This window comes from Aythya marila, assembly GCF_965140915.1.
Source record: "Aythya marila genome assembly, chromosome: 28".
Taxonomy (NCBI): Eukaryota; Metazoa; Chordata; class Aves; order Anseriformes; family Anatidae; genus Aythya; species Aythya marila.
This window is the reverse complement of record NC_139069.1, coordinates 2,457,288-2,469,726: the sequence shown is the minus strand read 5'-3', so window position 1 is coordinate 2,469,726 and position 12,439 is coordinate 2,457,288. Positions and strand designations below refer to the sequence as shown.

At 48.8% G+C, this 12,439-nt stretch overlaps 1 protein-coding gene across 1 annotated transcript; it reads left to right on the top strand.

Annotated features, from left to right (window-relative positions):
• Window positions 1–10,565: 10,565 nt before the first annotated feature.
• On the top strand, window positions 10,566–11,504 carry LOC309888281 (olfactory receptor 14J1-like; the record flags this gene model as incomplete). The annotated part of the gene is made up of 1 exon (XM_082780520.1): window positions 10,566–11,504. The coding sequence occupies one exon, from the start codon at window positions 10,566–10,568 to the stop codon at window positions 11,502–11,504; it is 939 nt and encodes a 312-aa protein (XP_082636646.1).
• Window positions 11,505–12,439: the final 935 nt, after the last annotated feature.

Below are 12,439 nucleotides of genomic sequence, written 5' to 3'. Positions count from 1 at the left end.
TGTGTTCAGAAGATGTATTTCTAATAATGTGGAATTTTGATTCATATTATGTTATTTCATTTTTATCTTTACTAGTGCTATCATAACACTATCATTGATAATAATCCTAACAGAAATAAAAGGATATTTGGGAAGATGATATAATATTTTTTTAAATTATTTTTCTCTGTTAATATTTTAAATATTTTTTTTTTATAATGCAATTCTTAGCATTCTGAATGTTACGTTTTGTGTTAGTTTTCACCACGTCATCTGTGACCCAGAGGCTTTCTCTGAATGTGTTTATCCCTAAATGACACCTGGCCTCTGTTGTGGCATCTTGTTTATAAAATGAAGTTGCTCAGTGCTCAGGGGTCTTCTTCCCAATCTGGAGTGAAGAAGACAATCAGGGAATACCAGGCTCAAGGCCTCGGTCTTGTACTTGGGTACCACCTGGACACAGGGGCATGAGGACATGGGGTGCTGGGTGAGGGAGTCAGGACTGAGTCGTCACTGGTGGATGCCCATTGCCCCTGGAGACCCTGACCTGTCAAGAAGCAGCTTCTTGGGATTGACAAGTGACAGGACTGGTGGCATCAAGGAGGTATTGCGAGCCACCAGAATATCCTAAGGGTTCTCCTGGGACACTGTGTGCCTTGTGTTGGGTGGGCAGTGAGTGGATCGTCACGGTAAAGTTAAGCCAAAGGATGCATAGGCTGGTGGGAGCTCTGCAGTGCCAGGACACACAGTAATTACCCATTAATTTATTTAGTACTTAATTAATAAAACAACAACTCATCAGCTCAAAAGATTCTATCCCTTCCGTAAAATGTCTCACATGAAGTGTAATTTCTATCATGAAGAAGTGTGATTTTTCAGGATGCATATTCATCGCAGGAGAAGAAATACTGGTGTTCACCTGTACTTGCATTGTCCTCGCTTTTCTATCATGGTGTGCTCCCTCCTTCATCTTCCAGGCACAAAACCCATCTTGATTACACAGAACATGCTGAATGTCTCCTTTTACCAGCTGCCAGTCTGGACCCATGCACTTCCTATTGTTCTCCTGGTTTGCCTTCCCCTTACTCTTTAATCATTCAGACCTCTCTCACCAACCCAGTTGCTGCTTTGAGTTTCAGTGAGTTCAAGCTCACCCATCTCTCAGCAGTCTGTCTAATGGTTTCCTTAGCAAGACCCTCATAATTTATCATTGAATGAATATGATACGGATTGATATAAACACTATTTTTTTTAATTTCCTTTTAGTCATTTTAAAATACATCGTGTACTTAGCCATCCTTTTGGGAATATAAACATTACTGGAGGCAACAAAATAAAGAACTTGAGCTTTGTTTTTTTGAAAATTGCAAAGCCTCCCCAGGGACATGTTAGGGTAGATAACTGGAGGTCATCATTACAGACAGGCAAAGCACTGTGCTGAGAAAACTCTTGGTTGCTTTTCTTGAAGCACAGGGGCCAAGGCCTGACCCCTGGAAGTGGGAGGGGAGATCCTGCACCCCTACATCTGGCTCAGGGCTCTTCCTGGGGATCTGTGGGATGTGGTGGGCAGTGTGATGTCATGAGAAGAACACTGGTATGACACCTGCCAGCCTCTGCACAGGGTTGCAAGGAATCGATGAGGCCCCACCGTAATGAACATCTCTCCTCATAAGCTCTAGCCAAGGGGACAACAATGTCAGGGTTTTTGGGGCCCTGCATTCTTGCCAGCACCCTCTGCCTTCTCCTCTGCAGGCTTTGCTATGCTATCCAACATTTCTCTTTCTTTCCTTGAAATCTGCAGACACCCATCTCTGTTCACTCCCTTGCTCTCATCCCGGCATTTCAGTCATTTCACCAATGTCTCATCAACCCTCACCAGCTGTTCCTTGAAACACAAAGCCATGGTCTGATCACAGACACTCTTTGGTTGACCTCTGGCACCACAGCACAACCCTTTGAGGGACATTTTTTCCTCCTCGTGGCCAGTGCGTAACTTCCATGCTGCAGTCTGTGTCATTTTTTTTTTCTCCTGCTCTTTCCTACTACCAAAGAAAGCTCCATCAGGGTGGAAACCACTCCTGAATTAGGCATCCCAACTCAGCAGGCTCCTTGCGGCCTCTCAGCCAAGCAGACACAAGTCACCTCAGCAGCAGCTTCCAAGCCAGGGGCCTGCTGCTGGCCTTACAGCTTCTTGGCTACACACAGCCAAGCCTTGTGCCTGCTGCTGCCCACTCATGGACTCAAGCAGAAGGGACAGGACAACCCATATAGGGGCCTTCTTTCTGCCTGGGTCCTCTGGGGGTGTAGGCAGAGGGGATCCCCCAGTCAGCATGCCAAGCAGGTGCCTTCTGCTGGCCTAGCAGGGCCACTGCCAGATGTCAGCCCAAAAGTGCAGCTCCCAGGGAGAAGCCAAGGCTGACCTGCCACCTCCAGACACAAGTGACCTCACAGTCCCTGCCACAGTCACATTCCTGCTGCTGGGGCAGGAGATCCTGAGGCAGAGCTGAGCTCCTCTGATCATCCCCACCCATCTCCTCCTTGTGGCCCACAAGCTGATGGCTTTCATGATCTCAGAGTATCTGTCTCATATCTGTTGGCTACTCCTTTCCAGAGACTGACATGGCACCTAAGTCAGGATGGTGAAGAACACAAAGGCTGTACTTGAACCCTGCACAATATGCCCAGCAGTTCTTGTACCACCCCAAAATTTTGTTTCCTGCCTCCAACTTTTGGATACAGAATGGCTTCTGTGTACCCAGGCTATCTTCTTCCAAACCCACATGCACGGTTCAGTTTGCCCCAAACGTCTTGGAGGCAGTGGCCCTCTCTGTGTAGAAAAATGAAAGCAGTCCTAAAGGATGACTTCAGGCAAAAGCTGACACCTCTGACATGACAACCCCTATCCAAGACCTCTTCCTCTATGGGGCCTACCAGGTACTTAGAAAGAGCCGATCTCAGAAACTACATGCACAGCAAGTGCCTTCTGCTGCCCTACCATGGACACTGGCAGATGTGAGCCTAAAGGCACAGATCCCAGCCAGGAGTCAAGGGTGACCTGTCAGCTACTTCAGAAAGCAGTCACCTCACAGGCCATTTAACAGCCATTAGCTTCCTGCTGGACTTAGTGCTTCTGATACACCACTGAGCTTATAATGCCACACCTACAAAACACCCCCTTTTTGGGCCAGGACCTGCCCAGGTAGAAGTGATCTGGTTGTGATCCTCCAAGCTCATGGCACACCTGCTGGGCTCCCAGGCTCTCTGACACTCAGGAGCCAGTTCCGTGCCGGTCCTGTGAGGTGCTAGGGCAGGAGGGATCTTGTAGGCAATGTGGCATCCCCATGCCTGTTGGCAGTCTCTCAGCTCCTTGTGCACAGTGAAGATCACACTCAAGTCCAGAAGTCTGAAGCTGGCCTAGAAGACACTCATGTGAAGCATCCTTGCAGCCCCAGCCCCAGCTGGTGGTGCTGCTCTGCAGAGCGAGGGGGCTGTGGTGCCTGTGGCATGGGGGCACTCTGCAGGGCTGTGCTGGGCAGGCTGGGAGGCAGACCCAGCTCATGGGGTCACTGCCATTGCCCCAGGGCTGCAAGGAATCACTCACCATGCTCCTTTGCTGGGGCTGCTGTGTGCCCTGGGGCTGCAGATCCCTCCTCTGCTTGCTCACGCCAGATTGAGCACTTGAGCTCTGATCAGTCCACCTCGGAGGAGATCCCCCCTTAGGAGGGAAGTGCTGCAGTGGAGGCCAGCTGTGCCACTGCCGTGCCCACTGCCTGTCCCTGCCTGCAGTCCCAGCACAGCCCCACAGCAGCACTGGCACCAAGCTGCAGGAGCAGCCGGGCCTGACGCCACCAGCAGGGCTCCGCAGGACAGGGCGGCAGTGGCAAGAGAGCAGCTCTGCATGCCCCAAGCGCTGGTGTTCCCTGGCCATGCTGCTGGGATGGGACTTTTCCTCTGCACCCCTGCACACAGACACTGCCCCTGCAGAGCCAGGCCTGGTCTCAGAGGAAGGCTTCTCTCTGTAGATTTCAGAGACTGATTTTTGAAAGTGTGATTTGTGCTGTTGGACTGTGGTTGTCAAGCATGTTGTGCTTTATCCTGGCAGACAGCTCAGCACCACATAGCTCATCCTCACCCCTGAAATGCTCATGTGTTGAGATAAGGATGGTTTGATAGCAAAGGAAAGGAAGAGATGTTGCTGCTGCTGCTGCTGATGATGATGATAATGTAGTTTATTAAATCATGCGATGACAGTGCAATTGCTCACCACACACTGACCAATACACAGCCCATCCCCAAGCAGGGGTCCCCCTGAACCTGGCCAGCCTGCCTCAGGATCTCCTGTGTAGGTCCTTTGACCTTGCTTTGTTTTATGTCAAAATCAGCGGTGGTGGGACTTCATTCAGTCCACAGAAGTCCACCATGATCTTCCACTCCCCATTAGAATTTTGCACTGTCCATATGGGACTATTAAAGGGTGAGAGAGCCTTGCTGATCACTCCTTGGCTCTCCAGTCAATGAACCAGGTCATGCAGGGGAATCAGGGAGTCTCTGTTAGTGTAATACTGCCTCAGGTGCACTGTTGTGGTAGCGATTGGCACCTGCTGCTCATTGGCCATCAGCACGTCCACAGCAGAAGGGTCCTGTGAGAGAGTGGGCAAGGTAGACAACTGTTTAAAGGTAAGCCTTTGGATCTTTGGAGTACCCTTTCCTGAAGGACTCTATACTAAGGATGCACAGAGCTTCTGGGCCAGTCTCAAGGGGTTGCTTTTGCCACTCTTTCCCATTAGACTCACATCAGCCTCCAATACAGTTAACTACTGGGATTCTCCCATCATTCCAGAAATACAATTGGGTTCTGGCCCTTTTAGCTCGATGGCATTACACTACACTGTGCATTGGTGTCCTTTAAAACCTAACACCTGCTGTGGGTCTGATGTGCCAAGCAAGTAATCCTCAAAGTCCAATACACTCAGTTGCCTCCTTCCTCCCCCCGGTTGGAGGTAGAACCCCTCTAGTCCCGCTCATAGTATTCATTACTCTGTTTGGAGGACTTCCCACTAGAAACAGGAGCAGCAATTTTCTCAGAAGAACCACTTTTTGTGAATGTTTTTCCTTGCGCTTCATGTATCCATGCCTCTAGGATGGAGGTAGATTTTCCATCCCATTTTCTCATGGCTTTGCTGTCGTCACACAGTTAAAACCACAGAGCTGCACGTGATATGTACCCACTATATCACCTTTCTTGAGTAGAGGGACACTTACACCTGAGAGCTGAGGTATTGGTTCTTACAGGTGGGGAGGAAGATGTATTCTCTTGTAGTTCTTGGACCTACTCAGATAGTTTCTCCATTGACGAGACACAGGTTCGTAGGGAAGAAGAGAGACTTTCTTTGTAATGCCATAGCTGGCTAGCCGATTCATCCACCATGGGTTCCTCTTGGTCTTTCCTGGTCATTACTGCCAACGAATTGGCATATGATTATGGTGTACTCTGTACAAACTTCTGTCACATGGGTCATGTGCAGTTGACTTTATCTGGATCTTTGGACAGCTGTTAGTTTCTAGGTTTCTACAAATCGCCTTCAGCATGGGTAATTCCCTCAGGTACAGGATACCCCTCTGCATGGTAGTCCACTTGCCTGGTTGACATAGAAGATCTTCCTTCAAGGGATACCTTTCTTTCAGGCCTGAGAGGATTAAGTTCCTTGTGCCCTTTTCCAATGGCTTTCTCAATCACCCCTCACCTACAGGAGGATCCCAGCTGCTTGGCTTCCCTGCCCTCTAAATCCAGACTGTTAGCCCCCTTCTCTCAGCACTGGAGCAGCCAGCTGACAATGTGCTCACCGAGATGATGGCTAAAATATTTTCCTATGTCTCGTAGCTTACACTGGGATAGGGATCACATGGTTTCTGATGCTTATATGACCTCTTCTTCTTGGTCACCCTGCTTCCATGATGGACCAACTTAGCAGAAACCTGCCTCTTCTACTTCCTCCTCCTTTCTTGTCTGGGTGCCTGAGTTTCTTTCCTTTCTAAAGAAAAACTGACTTTTACACCCATTGTTTTCTCTTGCATAAAGAGGCAACCGATACTGGTACAGGCTGGTTCTCTGGCCCAGCCATGGGGCCCATTGCAGGTGCTGGAGTGGCTGCAGGGCCCATCACTGGAGTTGTTCTGGCTGCAGGGCCTTCTGGATGAGTTGAAGTGGCTGCAGTGCCTATCGCAGGTTTGGGAGTAGCTATAGGGCCTGTCACGAGTGTCAATTTAACTTTGGGCCCACCTCAGGAGCTGGAGTGCCTGCAGGGCCTGTTGCAGGGTTTGGAGTGGCTTTGGACAGGCCATATGCCTGTCCTGGAGGAGAAGGGAGATATGCAGGAGAAAGAGAGAGGGAAGAAGTGGTGAAAAGCATCCCCCACTGTCCATCCCAGTTCCACCCACCCTGCATAGGTTTACTCCCCAAGGAGAAAAGGCAAAGAGTTTAAAAGAGTGTAATTCTAAATAATTTCTAAGAGATGAAGAGATGGTTCCTGAGGTATGGAGGCAGCAATTATTTTATCCTGTCATAAGTCAGCGTTATCCAATACAGCAAAACAGTAACCTTAAACCAGCCCCCAGAACTGATAAAGAGCACACCATGGATGACAATTAGTAATGTGCTGTACAACACAATTCTGAAAACAAGCACCACAGACCCCAGATCAAAAATATCAATGCTGTGATCAGCAACTGGTAAACTGATCTAATGCTTATCACAATTTACTTTTAAAACGCTGTGGTCAGCTCTGTCATCTCAACCTTTGTGCTCCATGCTAGGCACCAAAAAGCCTTGCTGTGGTTTGACCCAGCAGGCAGCTCAGAACTGTACAGATATTCATCCAATGGACTGCAGGAGAGAAGAGGGAGAAAAAAAAAAAAAAAGTAAAAGTTTATGAGTTGATATAAAAGCAGATTAATAGGACACAAAGGAAATAATGATAACAACAACAATAGCAATAAATTGTTATTATATATTTCATCATCATCATCACCATCACCATCATTATTATTATTATTATTATTATTATTATTATTATTATTATTATTATTATTATAGACACAGATATAATTATTATTATGGCCTGGCACATCAGACCCACAAAATGTATCAGGCTCTACTAGACACCAGTGCACAGTGTACCCTAATGCCATCAAGCTAGAAAGAGGTCCACCTGTATATCTGGAGTGACAGGGGGATCCCAACAATTAACTGTACTGGAGGCTGAAGTGAGTCTAACTGGGAAGGAATGGCCAAAGCACCCCATTGGGACTGGCCCGGAGGCTACGTGCGTCCTCGACATAGGCTGCTTCAGGAGAGGGAATTTCAAAGTTCCAAGGTGGGGCTTTGACATAGCTGTCTTGGAGACAAAGGACATGAAACAGTTGTCTACCTTGCTTGGCCTTCCACAGAATCCTTCTGTTGGGGGTTTGCTGAGGGCTGAAGAACAGCAGGTGCCAATGGCTACCATGGTGGAGCACCTGAGGCAGCGTCATGCTAACTGAGACTCCCTGATTGCCATCCATGAGCTGGGTCATCGACTGGAGAACCAAGGTGTAAATGTAGAGCTTGGGAGCGTAGTTTAGTGGTGGACTTGTCAGCACTAAGGTAAAGTTGCCTGACCTGGGTGACACGTCCCAGAGTAGTGTCAGGCACAATGCAATTCTTTTTGCCGTCTGCATCTGTAGCACAGGAAGTAGGATTTTTCCCTGCTCTATTGACTGGGCAGCTCTTTTCACATTACTCAGTTTAGGTTTGTGTGACTGGAGGGGGACAATTTCCCAAAAGAAGCCAAGCTCATGGGTACAGCTACAGCCACAGGAAGATTTTTTTTTTTCACTTTTCACCCTGAGTTTTCCACAGAAGACCAAAGAGAGACCATGGATGTCCAGTTGTCTACTAAGATTCATTTAGAATTTCTCAGGATCAAACGGTCATTTCAAATTTCTTTTCTTTTCTTTTCTTTTCTTTTCTTTTCTTTTCTTTTCTTTTCTTTTCTTTTCTTTTCTTTTCTTTTCTTTATTTTATTTTATTTTATTTTATTTTATTTTATTTTATTTTATTTTATTTTATTTTATTTTATTTTATTTTATTTTATTTTAATTTTTTATATTTTCCCTGATTATCTTAGAAAGCTTTTCATGTGCTGAACTGTGCTACAGTTACAGGAACAAAGACTACTGCTGGCAGTGGAGGTGTCAGACCTCCAGACTGTTTTTCTTCCCAATGAAAGTCTCCAAAGAAGTCCCCCTGGATCAATAGCAATAGGAGAATGATGCTCAAAACTGAAATACAGTAAAATTCAGCCTTTAAAACAAAAAAAAAATATTTGTATTAGCTGCTTTTTTGAAATCTTCTTCCTTAACTACTTCATGCAAGCTCTGCCATTAGCTGTACAAGTCTTGAAGTCATGAAGAAAACTATGGAAGAGATGTCAGGAGTTTCTGCATTTTAATGAGTACCATGGTGTATTTTGGTCTGATGCTATGACGCTCAGGTACTGAGAGGAGAATAATGCAACTGCTAGAGAAAGTGAAGTCAGGAGGAAAAGCTGAAGTGACTTGGAGTATTAATGGGCCCCACGGAGGGCTGTTACTAATGAAGCCTCCCCAGGGCCTTGTTAGGGCAGATAATTGGAGGCCATGGTTACAGACAGGCAAAGGCACTGTGCTGAAAAAAGTCTTGTATTCTTCTAATGAAGGAGAAGAGGCCTCATCCCTGGAAGTGGGAGAGGAAATCCTGCACTCCGACATCTGTGTCAGGGCTCTTCCTGGGGTCTGTGGGATGGGGTGGGCAGTGTGATGCCATGAGAAGAGCAGTGGTATGAAACTTCTGAGGTTCTGTACAACATTGAAATGAATCAATGAGGCCCCATCACAATGATTATAACATATCTCCTCCTAAGCTCTAGCCAAAGGGACAGCTATGGCTGTTGTCTCTGTTCCTCAGGCCTATGAGGACACTGCTTCTCATTAAAGCACCAGGGCCTCATTGCCTCCTTGCCACCACCCATGAAGCAGGTGGGGCTCATACCATTCTCCTCACTTGGCAATGCACATCCCCATCTCCTACTGACCAGGAAGCATCTTGTGGAAGGTGTGAAGGCTAAGGATCTCCATTCCCAGAGGACAATGGTCAAGGCCTGGCCCTTGTAATTGCTGACACACATCCAGTTTGTTTGTACCTCAGTGTCATCTTCACATTGCCTTTGCCTCCTTGTCCTCACTGCCTCCAGAGTTCTGCTCTAATGAGCTCCAAGGGAGACTGTGTCAGTGCTGGCCCTCAGGGGGACACTGCAGGAAACTTGCCTCTGACTTGGACTTCTGGAGAGCTGTCTTCAATTGTCTCTGAGTGCCTGAGGTTCGTGGGCTCATCAGCAAAGCCCCCAGAGGGATGATTCCAGTGCCTTAGGCTGGTGCTGTGCTGCTGAGCTGGGCCAGACTTGTGGGACAGAGAGAGGTCGTGGCAAGAGGGCCGTGGTGCAGAGAGACAGCTGTGGCCAGGAGCAGCTCCTCTGCACAGCACAGCAGGGCTGGGGGCTCTGACCGCAGCTGGCACGGGGAGAGGAGAGGAAAGAGGGCGTGGAGGCAGCTGGGTGTGGGATGATGCTGAGAGCTGCCTGCAGGAGAAACCTGCACAGCCCTTGACAAGGTAAGTGCCTGGCTGCAGGGCCATGCCTGGCTGCAGGGCCATGCAGCTGCAGGTGCTGGAGGGGTCTCCTCTTGCTGGGTCTTGTTTCTGGGAGGGCAGTGGGCAATGCAGTAGGCTTTGAGAGTCCTGCTGGGTTGCAGTGGGAGGTGAGGAAGTCTGGCAGAAACCTCAAGTATGGCCATAGGCCAGGTCTCCCTGGTTTGCCCAGAACACCCTGCTCGAGCAGGCCATGTCAGGCTCTCTGTCAGCTGCCTCATAGTTCCTGCAGCCATGGAAAAGAAGACAAGCTCCCAAGCTCCGTCTGGCTTTCTGTGGCCCTCCTCCCTCAGCAGCCTTCTCCAGTGTCTTCTCCAGTTTTTCAGGGAAACAGTCTAATGGGATGGTCCTGCAACTCACATAGGGGTGACACAGGGCAGCTAAGAACAGGACTGCTGGGCAGAGCTGCTCTGCTTGATCTTCACCAAGGGACACTCCCACAGGGTATCAAGAGGAATGAACAGGAAATGTGAGGATGTTCAGCAACCCAATACCTGTCCTAGGCATTGCAGGGCCTACTGGGATAGAATAAAGCAAACAAAATCCCTACAGCTCAGCTCTGCACTCAGACGAGTTGTTTGCAACAACTAAAAAGTAGAAGGCACTTGAGGTTCCCTCATGTTCCTGCTTCCCTCCTGCTGAATAGGAGGAAGGAATGCTAGGGAGCCCACAATTACCCATTCTTCCAGTGCCACTCCCAGCTAGCACCAGCTACAGCTCAAGCATGAGAGCTGCAGAAAATGTCTTTACATACTGAAGCTTGGTCTGGGGTGTACTCTAAGGCTTGCAATAGTTCTTCCTCAAAGAAATCTTTTCTTTTTCTACCATTTTCTCTCAAATAGGCAGCCGTGTTCAATGTCAGAAAATGCCCAACATCAGCTCTGTGAGCGAGTTCCTGCTGCTGGCATTTGCAGACATGCGTGAGCGGCAACTCCTGCACTTCGCGCTCTTCCTGGGCATCTACCTGGCTGCCCTCCTGGGCAATGGCCTCATTATCACCACTGTAGCCTGTGACCACCGCCTCCACACCCCCATGTACTTCTTCCTCCTCAACCTCGCCCTCCTCGACCTGGGCTGCATCTCCACCACTCTGCCCAAAGCCATGGCCAATGCCCTCTGGGACACCAGGGCCATCTCCTATCAAGGCTGTGCTGCTCAAGTTCTCTTTTTTGTCTTCTTCTTTGGTTCAGAGTATTCAATTCTAACTATCATGGCCTACGACCGCTACGTTGCCATCTGCAAGCCCCTGCACTATGGGAGCCTCCTGAGCAACAGAGCTTGTGCCCAGATGGCAGCAGCTGCCTGGGGCAGTGGCTTTCTCAATGCTGTCCTGCACACGGCCAACACATTTTCCCTGCCCCTCTGCCAAGGCAACTCTGTTGACCAATTCTTTTGTCAAATTCCACAAATCGTGAAGCTCTCCTGTTCAGATGCCTACCTCAAGGAAGTTGAGCTACTTGTGTTCAGTTTTTCTTTTGTATTTGGTTGTTTTGTTTTCATTGTGTTGTCCTATGTGCAGATCTTCAGGGCAGTGCTGAGGATGCCCTCTGAGCAGGGCCGACACAAAGCCTTTTCCACGTGCCTCCCTCACCTGGCCGTGGTCTCTCTGTTTGTTAGTACAGACATGTTTGCCTACCTGAAGCCCCCCTCCCTCTCTTCCCCATCCCTGGACCTTTTGGTGGCAGTTCTGTACTCAGTGGTGCCTCCCGCAGTGAATCCCCTCATCTATAGCATGAGGAACCAGGATCTCAAGGATGCCTTGAGGAGACTGATGACTAGAGATGTTACAAAATCAAAAAAATAGCCCATTTTCTTCTGCATATGACCCAGAATGCATTGCACAGATACACACATAGAGACATGAACACGAGTGAGCACAAATGCCATCAGCCATTCCTACAAGTCTCATGAAGGCCAGTGGGGCAGACAGTGTCACGAGGTTAAGTAACATGCCTTGGGAAGTCACCTTTATCCAGCTCTGAGATGTGCTTGCTTGAAGCAAGGTCCCTGTGACCATTCCTCATGCCTTGGGGCACATCAGAGAAGGGCAGAGCAGGGCAAAGCACTGCAGGGCTGAGGTGCCTCCCAGCCTCTGGCAGTGGCTGCAGGAGCCAGAGGGACACTGCAGGCACTGCAGTGCACTGTGCGTGGTGTGCAAGGCAGAGACTCGTGTCTCTCAACAGCCCTGTGTGTATGAGGAGCATGGGAGGCCATCTCAGATGTGGACATCTCATAGAGCGCTGCCGTTGCCCTGTGTGACTCCCGAACCAACCCCCAGTGTCTCTGTGAGATTTCTGTAACCCCCCTCTCACAAGCTCATTGCAAATGCCCCTCTCTGCTATGTCACACTACCCTGCCTTTCTGGACCAGGCCATCAAGCATTTGGATCAGAGAGATTTCTGGGGACTTGGAAAAAGCAGACAGCAAACTCGTCTTCAGGAAGCACAAGAAAAAGGACTGGGAGATTTGCAGTTGTCACCTCTGCCCATGGGAACGTGATGGAGAAAGTCCTGCCACAGGTGAAGCAGTAGGGGAGGGCAGAGAAGGGAATGTGGTGAACCTGGATTTGGCAAGGCCTTTGCCATAGTCTCCTGGAGTCTCCCTTTAGCCACATTGCTGATATTCACACTGAAGAAGGGGATGAAGTTGGGGGGGGGGAGAAGTTGGCTGGACATTAGTGGTACAAAGTCCTCCTGCCAGCCAGTTACCAGCAGCATCCTTCAGTCATGGGCACTTGGA